Genomic DNA, 20,318 nt, shown 5'->3' on the forward strand with positions numbered 1-20,318 from the left:
CAATACTGTAAAGTGATGGAGAGATGCATTAACCAGCGGGTTGCAGCATTGGATACCTCTGGAAAGGTGGAGAGACGAGTAGCCTGTGAGTTGCAGGGTTGGATACTTCTGGAAAGGTGGTGAGATGAGTAGCCTGCGGGTTGCAGGGTTGGATACCTCTGGAAGAGGTGGTGAGGCGAGTAACCTGCAGGTTGCAGGGTTGGATACCTCTGGAAGAGGTGGTAAGATGAGTAGCCTGCAGGTTGCAGGGTTGGATACCTCTGGAAGAGGTGGTGAGACGAGTAGCCTTCGGGTTGCAGGGACAGATACCTCTATGAAGGTGGTGAGACTCAGAAGTCAGGTAATACTAAACCACTTGAGAGCAGACAGTAGGCAACGGTGGAAGTAAGCTGAACAGGTTACACTGAGATGCAATGAGCCGTAGAGAGCAGAAGCACAGAGATCCACACAAGTGTATAACTCAGGAACCAGACAGATGATGAGCTGTGTCTGCAGCAGTGGAATTAACAGCAAAACCACAAGGTCAGGTACACAGGTAAGAATAACTAGGAACAGGAGTCAAAGGATTGCTTCCTATCAGATTGAGTGACCTGATGATCTGGCTCAGACTGCTGGGCGAGGCTGTCTTATAAGTAGGGGTAGGTGTGATTCATCCTGAGAAAACGAGCTTAGCTCAGCAAGAAGGGAAACCGTTCAAGCGCCACAGTAGCCCCTTTGGTGGCATGGTGGTACTGCAGGCTAAATGTATCCAGAAAGACCAACATAGCTCCTGGCAAATAGGACCTGCAGGAGGCAGATCGTGACACATTCACTATATTTCCTTAATGTATGAGCATTTCTCACCATCTTATATAGAGACAAAGTACAATTATAAATACTATTGTTATGAACTTGACCTTAGAATAGACCTTATCCAAAATTGCAAGGACTGTTCCATGAGAGTCCATCTTGGATCTCATTTCCTATATGGGCCTAAAAGACTCTTCATGACTGAAGCCTTTGCTTGTGTATTGTGTATGAAAACTAGATGTTCTCACTGAACCTTGCTCACTCATGATTATGATTTCACTTCTTTGATACATTCACAGGACCTTTCTCTGCCTTGTCATTATGGACTTGTTAGCCACCTTAGATCTGGCTTATGAACTAAATCCTGTTTCTCTTTGAGTATCCAGCTATTGGATTTCCCTCTGTGATACCAGTATTGTAACAACTATGATATGATGGGGCCTCCTCTCTCTATATATTTATTTATATTTTAAGTCAATTTATTTAAAAAAAAATTCAAATAGTAAACTTGTATGACAATACAGTGAACATGCACAATACAATGTACACAAAATCTACCAAATGGATAATGAGCACAAATAAATAATAAATAGGGAGGAAAAAAACAATCCAATATAGCCAAACAGAGATATGTATGTGAAAAGCATTAAAGGCAGAAAAATCACTGTCAGGAGAACATATTAGAAGGATATGTAAGGAAATGCGCCTTCTCTATTTTATATATCTTTCAAAGACGGCATTTCTGTTGAACTTTCCTTCCCAATATTCACAGACTAGGTCCAGCGAGCCCTGGGCCTGTCACCCTTACAACAACTCGAATGGGGAAAATGCTGTGGTGCCTCCTATTACCAGTTGTTGCTGTATGGCTCTGTCCAAATCTCACCCCACCATGCAGATGTATGTTTGTTTGCAGCAGGCACTTCTCTCGCACAGTATGTTCATCTGAGGATGGTAAATGTGGTCCACAGGGGAAGAACATTGAAGTGGTCTGAGAAGGCCTGCATCAGTTCTGCCTAGAATAAAGGTACCAGGAAAATCCAACCACCTAAACACATATCTTCGGCACTAATGGAAGATATCGCTACAGCTTCAGGGTACTACATCGCATTGATAACAATTGTGAGGATATATACGGTTGCGCTGCCACAGGGGCCTATAAAATTCCACTGTGACCCCCTCAAAAGGGCTCTTTCATAATGGTCATTGGCTTTGCAGTGGAGGAGGCCCATTGATTTGCTGGCAGACCTCGCAAAAGGCAACAAACGTCTTTAGTGATACCGGCCCAGATAAAGTTTAGCTACTGCTTTCTTTCTACCGAGGTGCTTGACCAGTGAAGGTCTAGCATGCTTCTGATACACCTGGGTCCACCTGCCCAGTGTCAGACCTATTGGCTACGTGCTGATGGCTTGCTAGGGTTCCGCATCTACCAGGTCTAGCCCTGGACCCTATCTATCAAACTCACTTCTGGCTGGTCCCTTGGGTAATAGGTGGTGGCACGACTATCGGGCTGGGTGGAGACCTCGTCATCTCTGACTGACCTGACTCTTCTTACAGTTTTGTTGCAGGTGATGGTTCCAACGAATCCGCTGGCCAGTGGTGTCCTAGGTCGTTCCCCAGGAGTACCTCTTTGAGGAGGCCATACATGATCACCATTTCCACATTATCTTGGCTCTATCCCCAAATCAGGTGAAATTAGGGCATGAGAATAATCATTTGCTGGCTACTGGCCAATACATTTCTTTCCGTGGCTCCGCATGTGAGGTTGGTGTATAAGGTGAGAATCACTAAGGTGAGGAACTCTCTTGCAATCATTCTACTTCCTGGTCACTCACCAGTACAGACCCATGCGGTTTGATGCCCTTCATTAGTTCACGCTCCGGTGTAGTAGAGTTGAGGGTTGGCTTTGTGGTTCTCCTCATACATTAGAGATGGTGCCTCGAGATTGGGCTGCAGCCATGACAGCAGTCCCTCAATATATGACCTTGGTTGGCGGTACAACAGGTCACTGGGCTGTCCCATGCTCCAGCCTTTCTGATTTGTTCCTGGTTTAGTGACCGCTCTAAGGACTGGCACCTGGGGTAGGGCCTTGGTTGCTATTCCTAGGGGGAGGGAGGTTGAGGTAGTGAATGCTGGAGACGGGACAGTTGACCAGGTATTCATAAGTCAGTTTGGCTAAGTGTTTTGAGTAGATGATCTTCAGTCCACCAACCCATTCTCAGATGGGTCAGAACTAGCCTATCTTTAGTCCAAAGTGAAGCTGGTTAATACACCTGTATAAGTATTTCAGCTATATGTATGTGTATAAATAATAATAAACTGCGCTCATACCAAGCTCACATAAAGTGAATTATTTAGCAGTATGCTGTCCTATTATGTAAATTGATACAAGTAAGATCTTATATATAAATACTGTAATAAATGAATATTGATTATAATTGATTCTAAAATGTACTCAAATTATATAAATCAAATGGTTACAAACAATCAAAACCTGAGGATACTGTAAACTAATGTCTTCAATAGACACAGGAATTTTCCGCTAATTAAATACATTTCAAAGGTCATCAATTGTTAAGTCAATTATGACAAGGTTCAACTGTGGCATCTGGTGTTTGGAATACAAGTGTTGTTCTGTCTTGATTTTTAAGGTTTTTTAGAGGAATAAACCTTGGCTTGAAGACAGCCCAAGATGCCCAGTATGAATGTTCCAGTTGTGTCAATTTGCAAGTTGTTAGTATAAGAAGAAATTGCAATATTTCTTTCTTCAATCAAACGATTTATTACAGTATTTATGTAAGATCTTGCCTTGTATCAATTTACCTACCTTTATCAATAGGACAGCATACTGCTAAATAATTCACTTTTTTGGACACTTGTATGAGAGCTGTTTATTTATTATTTATTTGCTGCAGTCAAAGAGGGATACCTTGAAATTTACTTGCTGCTCTATCAAACGGTGGTTTCTGAGGGTTTGGGCGCAGTATACCCCAGCAACTATTATAATATGCATGTGTGTATTATATATATATATATATATATACTTATACATAGTAACATCCCTGAAACCATTCAATATATTAAGATCTTAAGGTTAGGTGTCAGCTCTGTCTGTATTGACACTGACTCTATACACAGACATAACATTCATATCACTTACACTGCGTTCCCTGTAATACCCAGCATGCACTGCGCTGACTGATGACGCCACTGACTGCTGCTTAGGATGATGGGTGATGTAGTTTCTGGTATTTCCTGTCTCATAAACAACATGGAGACCGATTTATCCCCGCAGCAGATACCTCATAGTCGGCCATTTTGTTGAAGCACATCTGCAGTGGGACAGCAAAAACCGGAAGTGGGGCAGGCAACATGGACCGGAAGTTAGGTTTGTAACATCTTCCGGGTGAGAGGAGGCAGTGACTGGCAAAGGGTAATGTTACCGAGTACAAGCTCTTATTACATACAACATACGTATCTCATGTACATACTTATCACATATAACCAGTCATGTTTATATTATTATACAGTCTCATCATACAGCATGTTATGCCCCCAGCTACCCACCTCTCCTATATATATATATATATATATATATATATATATATATATATATATTTCACATACAGGATTGCATATTACATGTCTTGATACATGTACACACATACTTAAATAGATATAACTATATCACATACATATATACTTACATTTATATAGACACATTCACTTAATGGACAAAAGTATCTGGGCATCCAAACATCACATCCATACGCTATGTTTTGTCATTTGAATCATCGGTAGTATATTAGCTGACCAATGTGTGTGTGCTCCGTGCAAAACTAGCCAGTGTTTTCTTTCTATGCAAAAATAATACTTTTGCACCCCTTGCTTTGCAAAATAGTTTGTTCTGGAGCAATTTGCTTCTTTTTTTTTTTGCTTTCCTCCTAATTCTAAATGAGTATCTATATGTCAAACTTACAAATATAGTATTCATAGACGCTATCAAATTCATGCCAGAAGAAGTTCAGGTCCAGAGTATTATTATTATTATTATTATTATTATTATTATTAATATTACTATTCTATAGCATATAATAAGATATATTCCAAAGCTGCTGAGGGCTTGTAATTCCTTGTTATAGCAAGTACCATTCCCCACACCATCTTCCGATGCCCTTACTTAATTTATTCCAGAAGAGGGTGAAAATCCTCCAGTTTATCCCAGCTGCTAGTTGATCGCCTTCATCGATGTAGAGTGTAAAACCTGGGGAATAATGTTGGTGTATTCATGGGGACCAGCTGGGTTTGTGAGAATTGAATCACTCACTAATTTCAAGACAAACTTAAATGGAGAGGTGAGGGATTCTGGAACGTCACATTGACATCACTATTAATAAAACAGGGATCTTACTGGGGAGGTCACGGATTCTGGGAATGTCACTGATGTCCTTCTTATCTGTATAAATAAAAGAGACCTGAATGGAGAGGTGAGGGATTCTGGGAATATATAGTGATATTAATCAGTGTCTCTCAATACACAGGAGTACACAGTTCTTAATAAGACACCTGGGGAGTGTGAGACACCCAGCAGCCGTTCCTGTGTGTCAGGAGGACTGAGCAGGACCCAGAGCCCCATCACGGTGCCTCCACCTCACTCACTGATACATGAGAGAAACAATGACCAGAGGATTCTAGAACTCACCAACAAGATCATTCAGCTGCTGACTGGAGAGGTGACTGCTGGGAATGGGACATTATACAGTAACACCAGGGGATGTGTCTGGGTGATGACTGTATCATTGTGTGTGTCAGGTTCCTATAAGGTGTGATGATGTTACTGTCTATTTCTCCATGGAGGAGTGGGAGTATTTAGAGGGACACAAGGGTCTGTACCAGGACGTGATAATGGAGAATCACCAGCCCCTGACATCACTGGATAAGGGGAGACTTCCATTTATTGTAGAGGAGAGAGCAGTGTTGAGGGCCACCTAGATACACATCATCTGATAATCATATAAACAATGTATTCAGTCCCTGTGTGTCTGCTACAGATGGATCCAGTAACAGAAATACCTCAGAGAGATGTCCACATCCTCATTATACACAGAATTACACAGAGGAAAATAACAATATCCCACAGGAGTATCAGGTATCATCATCAGCTATTTATATAGCACCACTAATTCCACAGCGCTGTACAGAGAACTTACTCACATCAGTTCCTGCCCATATTGGAGCTTACAGTCTAAATTCCCTAACACGGCAGTTCCCAAACTGCGCCGCGGCTCCCAGGGGTGCCCCGGCGCTGTCACTGGGGTGCCGCGGGCCAGCCATAAAAAAAACCAACACAGAAACTTACCAATCCGTCGGACGCCGGGACCCAGCAGCCTCCTCTCTCCCGCTGTTACTGAAAATCGACGTCAGTAACAAGCTGCTGCGGGAGAGAGGAGGCTGCTGGGTCCCGGCGCCCGACGGATTGGTAAGTTTCTGTGTTTTTTGTTTTTTTTTTATGGCTGGCACCTGGCACGGGGCAGAAGAGGGGGACAGAGAGCAGAGGATGGGGACAGCGAGCAGAGGAGGGGGACAGCGAGCAGAGGAGGGGGACAGAGAGCAGAGGAGGGGGACAGAGAGCAGAGGATGGTGACAGCGGGGCAGAGGAGGGGGACAGAGAGCAGAGGAGGGGGACAGCGGGGCAGAGGATGGTTACAGAGAGCAGAGGAGGGGGACAGTGGGGCAGAGAAGGGGGACAGAGCAGAGGATGGGGACAGAGAGCAGAGGATGGTGACAGCGGGGCAGAGGATGGGGACAGAGAGCAGAGGAGGGGGACACAGCGTGAGAGGGGCAGTGGAGGGGGACACAGCGTGAGAGGGCAGAGGAGGGGGACACAGCGTGAGAGGGCAGAGGAGGGGGACACAGCGTGAGAGGGCAGAGGAGGGGGACACAGCGTGAGAGGGCAGAGGAGGGGGACACAGCGTGTGAGAGGGCAGAGGAGGGGGACACAGCGTGTGAGAGGGCAGAGGAGGGGGACACAGCGTGAGAGAGGGCAGAGGAGGGGGGACAGCGTGTGAGAGGGCAGAGGAGGGGGGACAGAGGGCAGAGGGGGCAGTGTGAGAGGGGGCAGTGTGAAAGAGGGCAGTGTGCCTGGATGCAGAGGGGGCAGAGTGCCTGAGGGCAGAGAGTGTGGATGCAGAGGGGGCATTTTTGCATACAACTAAATAAGTATTTCTGTCCTGACCTAAATACTTATTACAATTTTTTGACCCAACTACTTCTAAAACAGGACTGCTCAATAATTATTTTGGAGGGGTGCCTTGAAAAAATGTGGAGACTCTAAGGGTGCCGCGAACCGCAAAAGTTTGGGAACCACTGCCCTAACATATACACACAAGCACAGACAAAGAGAGAGAGAGACTAGGGTCAATTAAATAGCAGCCAATTAACCTACTAGTATGTTTTTGGAGTGTGGGAGGAAACACAGATAAGGCCATGGTCAGGAATCAAACTTATGACCCCAGTGCTGTGAGGCAGAAGTGCTAACCACTGAGCCATTATGCTCCCCAGGTAAATGGAATTGAGGGACTCACCAAATACCAAAATACAGATATGACTACTATGTGATGTGTAGAGAAGCTGTGTGGTTCTTATACACTGATATTCTTCTGTTTTAAATCCGACATTAATAAATATGTTAGTTTATTATTTTGTGGATTATTTAGGGTGAAGAGCTGATTGTTATTAAAGTAGAAGATATAGAGGTAGAAGAAGAGACGTATGTGAGGGGTGATCAGCAGTGTAAGGAAGAGGAAATACCTACAGATATGAGCACAGGTGAGTAATACACACTAAATACAGAAGTCACATATTCTCCTTGTTTAGTCGCTACAACAATTTCTTATTCTACACCCTCCTCTGTCTGTACAAACTAATGAGGAATACAGTCTGCCCAGTGGGGGAGTCAGGAGCCATCAGCCCCTATTAGAGTCCGGTTCCTCACCTCACATGATATCATTGTGCTACCAGCCAAGAGATCTGATCAGTTGTGATGAGAGAAACGGTTTGGCCAGGAAAGTTTTATACCCCACCAGATGGTCTGGATAGCTACAACAACGGGGCAAATCCAGGACATTTCAGTGATCCATGTTCCTTTGGACTAGGGAAATTATTATGGGATTGTAGAGGTAGAGGTAATGAATGGACTGCCCACTAAGGTTATCTTGGGTAATGGACTGTTAATGCACTTATTCTATTATCCATAGTCAGACTCGCACCCACCGTATTGGCCCTGCCAGAGCTGGGTAGGATGTCCCTAGTACATTTTTACTGACTAGGGCTCACAATTCCAAGGGGAGTACATGCTGACCTTGTGGGAAATATGTGGGGTAAGGTCCCTTTGCACCACCCCATATCACCCCTAAACTAACTGTGTGAAAGTTTTCACAACCAAAAAGAATGAAGGAAGTTACATTGTGTTCTGGTGCACAATTAGGAACCTATATTGAATAAAACAAAACCTTTAGCAATGTTCTTTAAATCTTGATTTTAATGTCGAAACAAAAAAACAGCAAAATAATTCAAACAAGTATAGAGACTGTCTCAGAAATGTAACTATGATTTATCTAAACATCATAACAGAGGAAGGATATTTTCTCAGAGTGATATATCCCAATGGCCTCTAATATAAACTGTGTTATTAGTATAAATAATATACATGCAACAGAAAATAGTGATTTGTAATAAATCTGAATACATATTAGGTCCTCATTATGTCAGATATAAGTTATTGTTTTAAAAATGTTCATGTCCTGGGCTGTAGCAGTTTTGCTGCTATCGCTCAATGCAGCTGTTCTCATACAATGTTTTACTTGATTATTTTAGAAGTACAATCTTCCCCTCCTGAAGTACCTGTGAGAGCACTGATATAATTAGTGCCTTAGAACTATTATTTTGTGACATGGATTGTCCCACTAATTATTAATTGTAAAAGTGTCTCTGGTTTCTAATCAGTATAATACAGTGAATGTGAATCACTGCCACAGCTACTGTTTGCATCACCTATTTATATAAATGACACCACTTACACCTAAATAGGTGTAAGTGTTATAGGTGTAAGTGGCATCAGTATTGTTATAAATTAGATGTATACTTTTAAGGTACTGGTGATATAGATAATAGGAGGATGGAAGCACCATTTGCTTATGTTTCTCCATTGTCTATGGGAGAGCCTAGGTAGTGTGGATGGACCATGTCACTGACTAGTAAGGCTTCATGTCCTATGATGCTAGCTGGGCAATGTCTATATGTAGGAAACGTTACTCACCAAAGTCTGCATTTTATCTGGAGTTGTACAATGTGTCTGTAGCTGGGTCTTGGTAGAGGGCTTGTATTTCATTTTTTTGTAATTTTAAGATTTTATCTGTTTAACAGACCTTTCATAATTGCTATATGTATATTTATAATGTAATAAAACATTCATAGTTGCATTACTTCAAAAAAGAGGATTTATGTACTTACGTTAAATCCGTTTCTCTGATTCCGTCTAGGGGACACTGCTTACCATGGGTTGTGGAGGGGAGCTTGGGAGTTGGCACCTAACTAGTTAACTTTAGTACTGCTGACAAACCCCTCCCCTCTACAATCCCCCTGCCTCTTCCTGTCTAGTTAGTTTTAACAAGCCCAAGGATAAAAAGGGCAGTCACACAAGAGCACACAGAAGAAAAACAGAAGGGAGGGATCGCAGTGTCCCCCAGAAGGAATCAGAGAAACGGATTTTAACGTAAGTACATAAATCCTCTTTTCTCTTTCATCCGGTCTGGGGGACACTGCTTACCATGGGGACGTTCTAAAGCAGCCCCCTAAGGGTGGGACTACTCCGAAAATCCCACGCGTAAAGCACTACGAGCGAAATCTGCATCAGCTGATGCAAAAACATTAAACTGATAACATTTTGTAAAAACATTTTGTAAAGGTGTGGACAGAGGACCAGGTGGCTGCCCTGCAAAGCTGGTCTGCAGAAGCTCCATTCCTTGCTGCCCACGAAGCCCCTAACGATCTGGTGGAATGGGCTGTAAGTCTCTCCGCCACAGGACGGTTAGCCTTTATATAAGCTTGCCTGATGGTAGACGTAATCCATCTTGCGATGGATTGTTTTGAGGCTGGCCAGCCTCTCTTATTAGCGTCATAAAGGACAAACAGAGAGTCAGTCCGTCTAATCTGGGAAGTTCTTTTAACATAAATGCGGAAAGCCCTAACCACATCTAACTTTTCCATAGATTGCTAATCCGCATGAGAAGTAGATGAGAAAACCGGAACTACTATTTCCTGGTTTAGATGAAAAGCCGAAACTACCTTTGGAACAAAGGAAGGAAGTGTTCTTAACACCGCTCTGTCCTCGTGGAAAACCAAATAAGGTTTCCTAAAGGACAGGGTTCCTAATTCAGAAACTCTATGAGCAGAAGCAATAGCCAGAAGAAAGAGGACCTTCCAGGTCAACCACTTTAAATCTGCCCTGCTCAATGGCTCGAAGGGAGGCCCCTTGAGCATGTCCAAAACCAAGTTGAGATCCCATGGAGCTGTAGGAGGGACATAAGGAGGCTGTATATGCAGAACTCCCTGGAAAAAAGTCCTAATATCTGGCAAATCAGCTAATTTCGTATGAAAAAATACTGAAAGAGCTGAAACCTGAACCTTTAGGGAGCCTAATCTAAGGCCTGCTTCTAGGCCATCCTGAAGGAAAGCTAACAAGCGAGGGAGACGAAAGGAGGACGAGTGGCATGTCCTATTTTCGCACCAGCTAATGTAGGCCTTCCAAATCCGGTGGTAGATGCGAGATGAAACTGGTTTCCTAGCTCGCATCATTGTTTGTATTACACTGGAAGAAAAACCTCTAGCCCTCAGAGGCTGGCTTCAACAGCCATGCCGTTAAATTGAGCTGAGGTAAATTCTGGTGATGGAATGGACCTTGAAGAAGAAGGTCGTCTCGATACGGAAGGCGGAATCCCGGACCCTCCGCCATAGATATTATTTCTGCGAACCACACACGCCGTGGCCAGATGGGAGCTACTAGAATTACTGGCAGAGAGCCCTGCCGTACTCGTCGGAGGACGCGAAGAAGCATGGGGGTCGGAGGAAACAGGTATCCCATCCTGAATTCCCATGACATCGTCATGACGTCCACTGCCACCGCTAAGGGATCTCTTACCCTTGCGCAAAACCTGTGAACCTTTCTGTTGTGTCTGGAGGCCATGAGGTCTATGTCTGGAAGACCCCACCTGTGAACCAGAGATTGGAAGACTTCTGGGTGTAGTGACCACTCCCCCGGCATCATTTGGTTTCGACTTAGATAGTCCGCCTCCCAGTTTTCTATTCCTGGAATGAAAACTGCTGATATTGCCGGAACATATAGCTCTGCCCAAACCAATATTTGGGCTGCGATATCCATCGCCGCTGCGCTCCTGGTTCCTCCTTGTCTGTTGACATATGCCACGGCCGTGGCATTGTCAGACTGGATTCTGACCGGGTGACCCTGAAGAAGGGACTGTGCTCCCCGGAGGGCCAAAAGAATGGCCTTCAATTCCAATAAATTTATTGGGAGAGCAGACTCCTGAACCGACCACCGTCCCTGGAGCCGGAGGTGCAGGATTACCGCCCCCCATCCTTTCAAGCTGGCATCTGTCGTGGCTATAATCCATGACCATGGTGCGAAGGATCTGCCCACATTCAAGTTATCCTGGCACAGCCACCACTGAAGAGATATTCTCGCCCTCTGAGATAGAGAGATCTTCTGAAGTTCCAGGTGTAGGTCTGATCCTGACCACTTCGACAATAGGTCCCACTGGAAACATCGAGAATGGGCTCGACCGAAGGGAATGGTCTTGAAGGAGGCCACCATCTTTCCGAGTAGCCTCATGCACAAGTGCATTGAGGGTTTGGGGGAAGACAGAACCTGAGTAGTTACCTTTTGAATAGAGGTGACCTTCTCTACTGGGAGAAATATCCTTTGCTTGCTGGTGTCCATAATGAGTCCCAGGAACACCATGCGCTGACACGGAACCAACTGGGATTTCCTTGAATTTATCAGCCATCCGTGGCCCTCTAGAACCGCCTGGGTGAGGGATAGGTGATAGCCTAGGCAACTCTCTGTGGAAGCCTTGATGAGTAGGTCGTCCAAATAAGGAACGACCTGAACACCCTGCAGGTGAAGACATGCTGCCATTACCGACATAATCTTTGTGAAAACCCTTGGCGCTGTTGAGAGGCCAAAGGGGAGGGCCCGAAACTGATAGTGAACTGATCCCACCGAAAATCTGAGAAGGGACTGATGGTGGATCCAAATGGGAATGTGGAGATATGCGTCCTTTATATCTATGGACGCTATGAACTGATCTTTCTCTAGGCCGTTTATTACTGACCTTAGAGATTCCATCCGAAATTTGTCCACCCTTAAGTGAACATTGAGGCCCTTTAGGTTTAGGATGGGACGAAAGGAGCCGTCCGGCTTCGAGACTAGGAACAGGTTGGAATAAAAACCTCTTCCTTTCTGGCAATCTGGAACCCTGCAGATGACCTTCTGAAACAGAAGAGAAGCTACACAATCCTGTATAGCCTGTCTTCTTAATGGATCTCGGGGAAGGGGGGGTCTGGAAGTAACGGCGTGGAGCCGGCCCCAAAAGGTCTATCTTGTACTCTTCTGAAATAATCCCCCGAATCCAAGGAACTTGGGAAGACGCTGCCCACTGTTCGTAAAACAGAGACAGACGTCCCCCCACTGGTGCCCCCTGCAATACAGGGTGGTCGTCAGGACGCAGGCTTCTCCTGGGTCTTAGGGGCCTGGCGCTTAGATGCAAACGAGGACCTCCCCCTGGTAGAGGAGCCTCGGGAATTGGATTGCCTGCCTCTAAAGGACTGTCCCCTATGGGAAGAGGCCCCACGAAAAGGCTGACGAAAAGAGTTGCCGCTCGGGGCGTGGCTCCTGTTAGCATATACTGGCAAGGAAGTGCTTTTGCCCCCCGTTGCCTGAGAAATAAGGGTATCTAATTCCGGGCCGAACAAACCTGCTGCCGAAAAAGGAATAGTTTCAACTGACCTTTTTGATTCCGCATCACCTTCCCAGGATTTCAGCCAAAGCGTCCTCCTTGCTGAAATGGAGGCCGCCTGAATGGAAGAGGAAACCGCCGCTGAGTTCTGGGCCGCCTCATAAAGATACCCCAAAGCCTCCTTTAAATGCAAGGCTAGGGGAAGAAATTCGGAGTCCTGTAAGGCCTCTGCCAGATTCTCTGCCCATGCCTCCATGGCTCTAGCCACCCAGGCTGAGGCAAATGTGGGTCTGAAGGCAGAACCCGCAGCCGCAAATATGGATTTGAGCTGGGATTCAACCTTGCGGTCATTGGCATCTGGAAGGGACGCTGAACCAGGGGCTGGAAGTAAAGTATGTTTTGCCAAGCGAGCAATAGGGATATCCACCTTGGGAATACTCTCCCAGCGAACCACTTCTTCTTCCTGTAAGGGATACAGGGAAGAGAACCTCTTGGGAATAGAAAATCTTTTATCAGGGTGTTTCCATGCCCCTTCAGCAATATCTCTAAGTTCTGCGGAAGGGGGAAAACGGCTGGCCTTCCTCTTAGCCTTTTTAAAGAGACTTCTGTCTCTGGGAGTAATATCTTCTGGCTCTGGGAGATCCAACGCCTGTCTGACCGCTAAAACCAAATCGTTAACAAATTGGCCTTTAGAAATTTCTCCCTGCTCTGAGGAATGACCTTGGTCAGTATCCGAATAAATTTCCCCTTCTTCCTCAGACTCCTCCTCAGAGTCTGAGAGGACCAAGAGGGGATTAACAGATCTAGGCCTCTTTCTTTTAGCAGGCGGGGTGTTAGAGGAGTCAAGCAACTGGTTAAGCTTGTCCAAACCTCTTATAAAAGCTGTAGACCATGCCGGTTCTGTAGCAACCGGGGCTGGGTCAGTCTGTAATGATGAAGGTCCCGGCAAACAAAGCACTAGAACCTGAGGAAGCCGGGAGGTCTGACTGCATATTAGCATTACTAGCCACAGAAGTTGCCACAGTAGTCAGCAACTGATTAGATTGAAACACCATCTGAGCTAAAGAGCTAACCGACTGTGTCAGGGAGGTAACCTAGGCCGGTTCCACCGACGGTGGGACTGAAACCTGCTGGGTCTGTGCAGTGGAAGCCTCTGCTTCGCATGCTGTGCAGAGCGCCAACGGGTCCCTCTGAGCACACGGTAATTTTAGATTACATTTAGAACATGTGAAATATTTTGCCATAGGGTCCTTTCCCTTATCTGTCATATTTATAAAGGAAGGCACACCAAGCACACAGACTAAATAAGAATCTAGCCGAATATACAGATAGATAGCAGAGAGAGAGAGAAAGAGAGAGTAAAGTATGTAATGAACAGAGAAAATACCAAGTAATCAACTGATATATTTTTAAAAGTTGTACTTGAAAATTGTAAACACCATAAATATCTATGGCTAGTAGGAGGCTATAGTGTAAACCTGCTAGCCCAGTATTACAACATCAGATATGTGTGTAATTTAAGGTGATACTTAGCCCAGGGGCAACAAAGGGGAGAAGTCCGACAGCAGTCCTGTGCTTTCTTCTCAGCTCTGTTCCTCTTCCTGGGCTTCTGCTGGCGCCAGAAGACTTGGGAAAGACCATCTCTCTCTCTGTAGGGAGGACAGAGGTCTCCGCAGCGGAAGATATCCGACGCCCCCCTCCTATGTATGAGGGGGGAATCTTGGTATAGCCCCCTCTCCTTCAGCGCTGCTGCCGAAATCCAAGATGGCCGCCGGCGTTTACACTATCCGATAACCAGCGCTCTATGCCTGTAATGGCAGCGCCGGTTATCGGGGAGGCTGGAGGAGTGCAGCGGTCCTTGAGACCGCTTGTCACTCCTTTCAATCAGGCACCCTCTTCTTATACTTTCAGTCCCTGTCAGTGAGCCGCTGGCTCTCAGCTGACAGGGGAATGAATGCGCTGCCAAGCTGTGAGTGTGTTCTCTATAGTAGAACACACTCCAGCACTGCCACCTGTAAAAAAAGTAAAAAATAAAAGGAAAAAATAAAATTTCTTAAATTTACCCTAAGTACTAAAAAATGCTGCCCAAACTCCAGGGCACCTAAAAAAAAAAATGGACAGGAAGAGGCAGGGTGATTGTAGAGGGGAGGGGTTTGTCAGCAGTACTAAAGTTAACTAGTTAGGTGCCAACTCCCAAGCTCCCCTCCACAACCCATGCTAAGCAGTGTCCCCCAGACCGGATGAAAGAGAAATCTATATGCCTTGGGCTGTAGCAATTTGAATTATTATTGTACAATGCAGCTGATATAGTTATAAAGTAATATAAAGTTATAGTTCTAAAATAATACTTAAATCAGTTGAACATCAGAAACTCACTCAAATTGCAGAAACAGTACATTGCAATTTGTCTCTCAATGTAAATAAATAAGATTATTATTGTTATTATTTATTTGCATACATTTATTTTTCTTTCTAGCAGATGGACACAAAAGCTGGAATAAATCGCAGGGACATCTAATTTTATATCCGGATTTTAAAATAGCAGATAACAACACAAATATATATCCACCACTTCACAGTGCAGATATATCAATTGATCCCTCTAATCATGAGGAATGTTCTCCTGATAACTTAAATATTCTTACACATACTACAGCTCATAGAGTGGATAAAATATTTCACTGTTCTGAGTGTGGTAAATGTTTTAGATATCAGTCACACTTTGTCAGACATCAGAGAACTCACACAGGTGAGAAGCCATTTCCATGTTCTGAATGTGGGAAATGTTTTACACAGAAATCAGAACTTGCTGCACACCAGCGAATTCACACAGGTGAGAAGCCATTTCCATGTTCTGAGTGTGGGAAATGTTTTATAAGCACATCACAACTTATTGTACACAAAAGATCTCACACAGGTGAAAAACCATTCCCATGTTCTGAGTGTGGGAAATGTTTTACAAATAAAGCAATGCTTGTTGAACATCAGAGAAATCACACAGGTGAGAGGCCCTTTCTGTGTTCTGAGTGTGACATAAGTTTTAAACGAAAATCAAGTCTTGTTGAACATCAGAGAGATCACACAGGAGAGAGGCCATTTCCATGTTCTGAGTGTGGGAAATGCTTTAATCGCACATCACATCTTACTGTACACCAAAGAATTCACACAGGTGAAACACCATTCCCATGTTCCGAGTGTGGGAAATGTTTTACAGTCAAATCAAATCTTGTTGACCACCAGAGAATTCACACAGGTGAAAAACCATTCCCATGTTCTGAGTGTGGGAAATGTTTTACACTCAAATCAAATCTTGTTATACATCAGAAAAGTCACACAGGTGAAAAGTCATTTCCATGCACTGTGTGTGGAAAATGTTTTATACAGACATCACAACTTATTGTACACCAAAGAATTCACACAGGTGAAAACCCATTCCCATGTCCTGAGTGTGGGAAATGTTTTACAAATAAAGCAATTCTTGTTGAACATCAGAGAAATCACACAGGTGAGAGGCCCTTTCTGTGTTCTGAGTGTGACAAAAGTTTTAAACGAAAATCAAGTCTTGTTGAACATCAGAGAGATCACACAGGAGAGAGGCCATTTCCATGTTCTGAGTGTGGGAAATGCTTTAATCGCACATCACATCTTATTGTACACCAAAGAATTCACACAGGTGAAACACCATTCCCATGTTCCGAGTGTGGGAAATGTTTTACAGTCAAATCAAATCTTGTTGATCACCAGAGAATTCACACAGGTGAAAAACCATTCCCATGTTCTGAGTGTGGGAAATGTTTTACACTGAAATCAAATCTTGTTACACATCAGAAACGTCACACAGGTGAAAAGTCATTTCCATGCACTGTGTGTGGAAAATGTTTTATACAGACATCAGATCTTGTTAAACATCAGAGAACTCACAGAGGTGACACACTTTCAGTGAGCTGATGGACATGAAACAAGATTTCAGCAGTACTAAAAATATTGCAAAATCAGTGTATTTTATCAATGTTAATTCTAAAAACAATCATAAATACATATAGACTCTATGCTGAAAGATATATTGTCATCACTGAGTAATGGAGGCTAATTCAAAGTTCCAGTCACACATATATAATATAATCAGCATAGCTTTCCATAGTATTTACAAGACCACATTGTCATTATGTAAGATCCTAACTAATATACATTAGTTATATTATAATAACATATTACATCATGTTTGGTCAAACTCCTATTGTATATATTAAGAAAGTTACAGAAATAGAAGCACCAAAACACATCCGGCATGTACGATCAGGAGGATACATATAATCACAGTTGTTTTGTACTACATGAAGCATGGTTTTTCAAAACAATTACAGCTTACCACTTAGTGGTGGCAGACATTTTGTGGGCTGAACCTACATTCATGAGAATGCCGTCTATCGCGGACCAGTGACATCACTGAGATACTTCATGACTAATATTCATGTGACCAGGTTATTAGTGAATGGTTCAGCTGCATTCTAAAGAATGCCGACAATTCTTTCCTGAAGTGTGTAGGTGACAAATGTGTTTTATATAATGTGATGAATATATGTAACATCTTAAACATTAGAATTGTTTCTCTTTCTGGGCAAGTTAAAGTGCACTGTTGGCCTTTGTTTTATACCTCATATATTGTGTATCATAGTTTATTCAGTGACTGATGGAAATTACAGTACAGTGCATATATGGACATTACATGCAATTATGTGGTCACTACACAAATGTAATAAAATCTAAAATTACCAACCAATTTTACTTTTGTTTTTTCTTAAGATTATTTAAACGAGGGAAAAAGGGAAAGGAATTGCTGATAAGGGGACCTGTGTACAAAGTATTGGTTGGCAATATACAATCTAGAGTCCAGATTTAGATCTACTATGCCATTAGTTTCCTAACTGCCAGTTGCCTCTGGATCTAAATCACCAAGCCATGAACACCGGTGAGTGTTCAACAACACAGGATATTGATCCAGTCAGTCTGCATAAGTTTCTGGTTGTGACGTATTCGACCCACTGGTTACTTTGTCTTTGGGGGTTAGTATTGGACCCATTTTGCAGTCATATGACCGGGTTGAATCTCGTGATTGGCACTTGTTGCTTATTTAAATGTAGCTCATCCTTATAACTGCGTTGTTCTGCCATTTTTATGTTTACCAACTGTGAGGATACCAGGTTAATTCTTGCCAGCTGGTTAGTTTGCCCATAGACAGACTTTTGTACCAGCCTGACACCTGGTACCCCTAATTGGACAAAAATTCAATTTGGCAAACTGTTACAACAAGGAACAGTTTTGCTTTTACAACTAATACTAACACATAGTTCACAGCTATTTCAAGGGAGAAATACCAGGGGTGAATTGCTAACCAAGGTGCCTAATATACAACCCTAACATAAAGGAGCTAGATTCACCATTTATTCCTGAGTGATCTCACAGCTGCTGAGCCAAATGTAACTGCAAGGTAGGGACCAAACAGAAGGCTGCCCGCTTTTGGCAGGCTCACCAAGAGGAAAAGTCGGTGGAAGCTTGCAGATGCACTATTCTGGCAACAATCCATGGTCAGTCCGACAGGAGCCATAATACATAGTCATTACTGTCCTAAGTAAAAGGCTCATCTCAATTAGGTGATGCCTTTTTTTAACTCTGTTTATGTTCACACTGTGTTTAGTTTTTAGCAGGACGGGCTTTATTTAGTGAGCCTTCACCAGATTGCTACCTGCTTACCGGAAGTGCTTTTGCCTAGCCTCTACCTATTCCTCACGTAGGAGTAATCACCTTGCAGTGTTTTCCCCTGGGCAGTCTAGGTGGTCTTTCAGTCATACAATGGGCACACACTTAACCAGGTAAGGGGGTGTGGTCACCTTAGTATCTAGATATCTCAAATCCTGCCTCAATGTAACCCATTACAGATTTCTTGGGGGAATTTATGTTGTAGACCGATTGGCACTTCCACACACACCATCTGCAGCACTTTACCACCTTCTTTAAAAAACGAAATCAACACCGTTCAACAAGATATTTCTTCATGCCAGATCCCATTCACCCCACATTCCCTAATCCACCTGCAGTTCATTCTCTCCAGTAACGGAGGACAGTGTCTCTGCATTCATCTCACCATCAAACCCTATAACTTGCCCTCTCGACTGTTCCCTCCCAACTTCTCCACTACCTCTCCCCCAGTGCATACCAAACTCTAGCTCACCTCTCTAACCTATCTGCCTCTACTGGCACATTTCTATCCTTTAAACATGTGCTCATCTAACCAATCCTAAAGAAACATTGGATTTACTCAAACTCTCCAACTATTTATATCTACAATTTCCACTTCAGCATGATATGTGCTCTTCTACACTGCTAAGATGCTGCCCAGCTTTTAGACGGCCTGCATCTCTTTCATGATCTAGTCCTGCCCAGTTCACAAGCGCCCTTTCTGGCTCAGTAAACTATTATAAACCGAAAACTATAAAACATTGTACACAATAGAACACTTCTCACATGAATCAAGCAGACTGGAACCTTGATCACCAGCCTCGGTCCACAGTCTAATCAATGATGCATTAGGACTAGTTAATAATTTTTCTTAAAGCTGCTGAATATCTGTTATTTGTATACAGTAAGACCTCCTTACTTAGATACTGTATTATTGCACCTTTCTGAATGTTTATATGTTTAAAATTTGAACATTTTCAATTAAAAAAACATTTCTACAGTATGGAGAGTGCATATATACAGGACCTTCCTGGGTTAGCTCATGGCCACAGAGCCTTTTTACCCGCTGCAAAACAGCTCGGACTTTTTGTGCATGCTTAGAGGTTGTAGAGATCAAACCTCGGCCACAGTCCTACAGCACTTTATACAGAAAAGCACATTTATATGGACATAAATACACCTGAGATAAACATTTCACACACACAAATAAAAAGTTGACAATGAAGGGTCTTAACATAACAGGCAGGATTTTGGGGCATAGGTTTTATTCTTTTCCACCATGTACATCGCTTCTTGTCTTGTAAAAAATTTTGTAAAGCATTTTTACACATGCAGTTCCCAGAAGCAGAATGTGTATTTGCAGCTACATATTTACAGTGCTAGATGGAAAATTAGGTTCATTTGTGTACAATTAAAAGCTTAATTTCTCTTCCCTGCCATTGGGGGACACTGCGAGACATTGGGGTATAGTAGTGGGCTCAGGAGTCTTGTCACTTTAACTGCTAAGTCTTTGGACTCCTCCCCTGCTATGCCCCTCCTCTCCAGAGAGATCCTCAGTTGTTTTGTAAGTGACTGGAGAGTTAAGGTCACTAGAGTATAGGCTCCTGCCTATACTCTGTTTAGTCTTTAGAATGCCGTGTTTTTATTTTATTATTCATCCCTTCAGGTGCAGCGCGGAACCCCAGACAAATAGACCCAGAAGAGTGAGTAGGACTCAGCTCTGCTCACTCTGTGTCCCAGCGGAGTGTAGAGAAGCCTAGCGCT

General features: G+C 43.6%; 1 protein-coding gene across 1 annotated transcript in view; it reads left to right on the plus strand.

Annotated features, from left to right (window-relative positions):
* LOC142095481 (uncharacterized) overlaps positions 1–20,318 on the plus strand; it is a 117,684-nt gene that overhangs the window by 55,693 nt on the left and 41,673 nt on the right. The window contains exons 15-17 of the mRNA XM_075178425.1: positions 5,838–5,935; positions 7,503–7,614; positions 15,295–16,757. Coding sequence (XP_075034526.1) covers positions 5,838–5,935; positions 7,503–7,614; positions 15,295–16,757 — 1,673 coding nt within the window. The remainder of the gene's footprint in view (positions 1–5,837; positions 5,936–7,502; positions 7,615–15,294; positions 16,758–20,318) is intronic.

Source organism: Mixophyes fleayi, chromosome 6 (assembly GCF_038048845.1).
Source record: "Mixophyes fleayi isolate aMixFle1 chromosome 6, aMixFle1.hap1, whole genome shotgun sequence".
In the NCBI taxonomy this organism is placed as follows: domain Eukaryota; kingdom Metazoa; phylum Chordata; class Amphibia; order Anura; family Limnodynastidae; genus Mixophyes; species Mixophyes fleayi.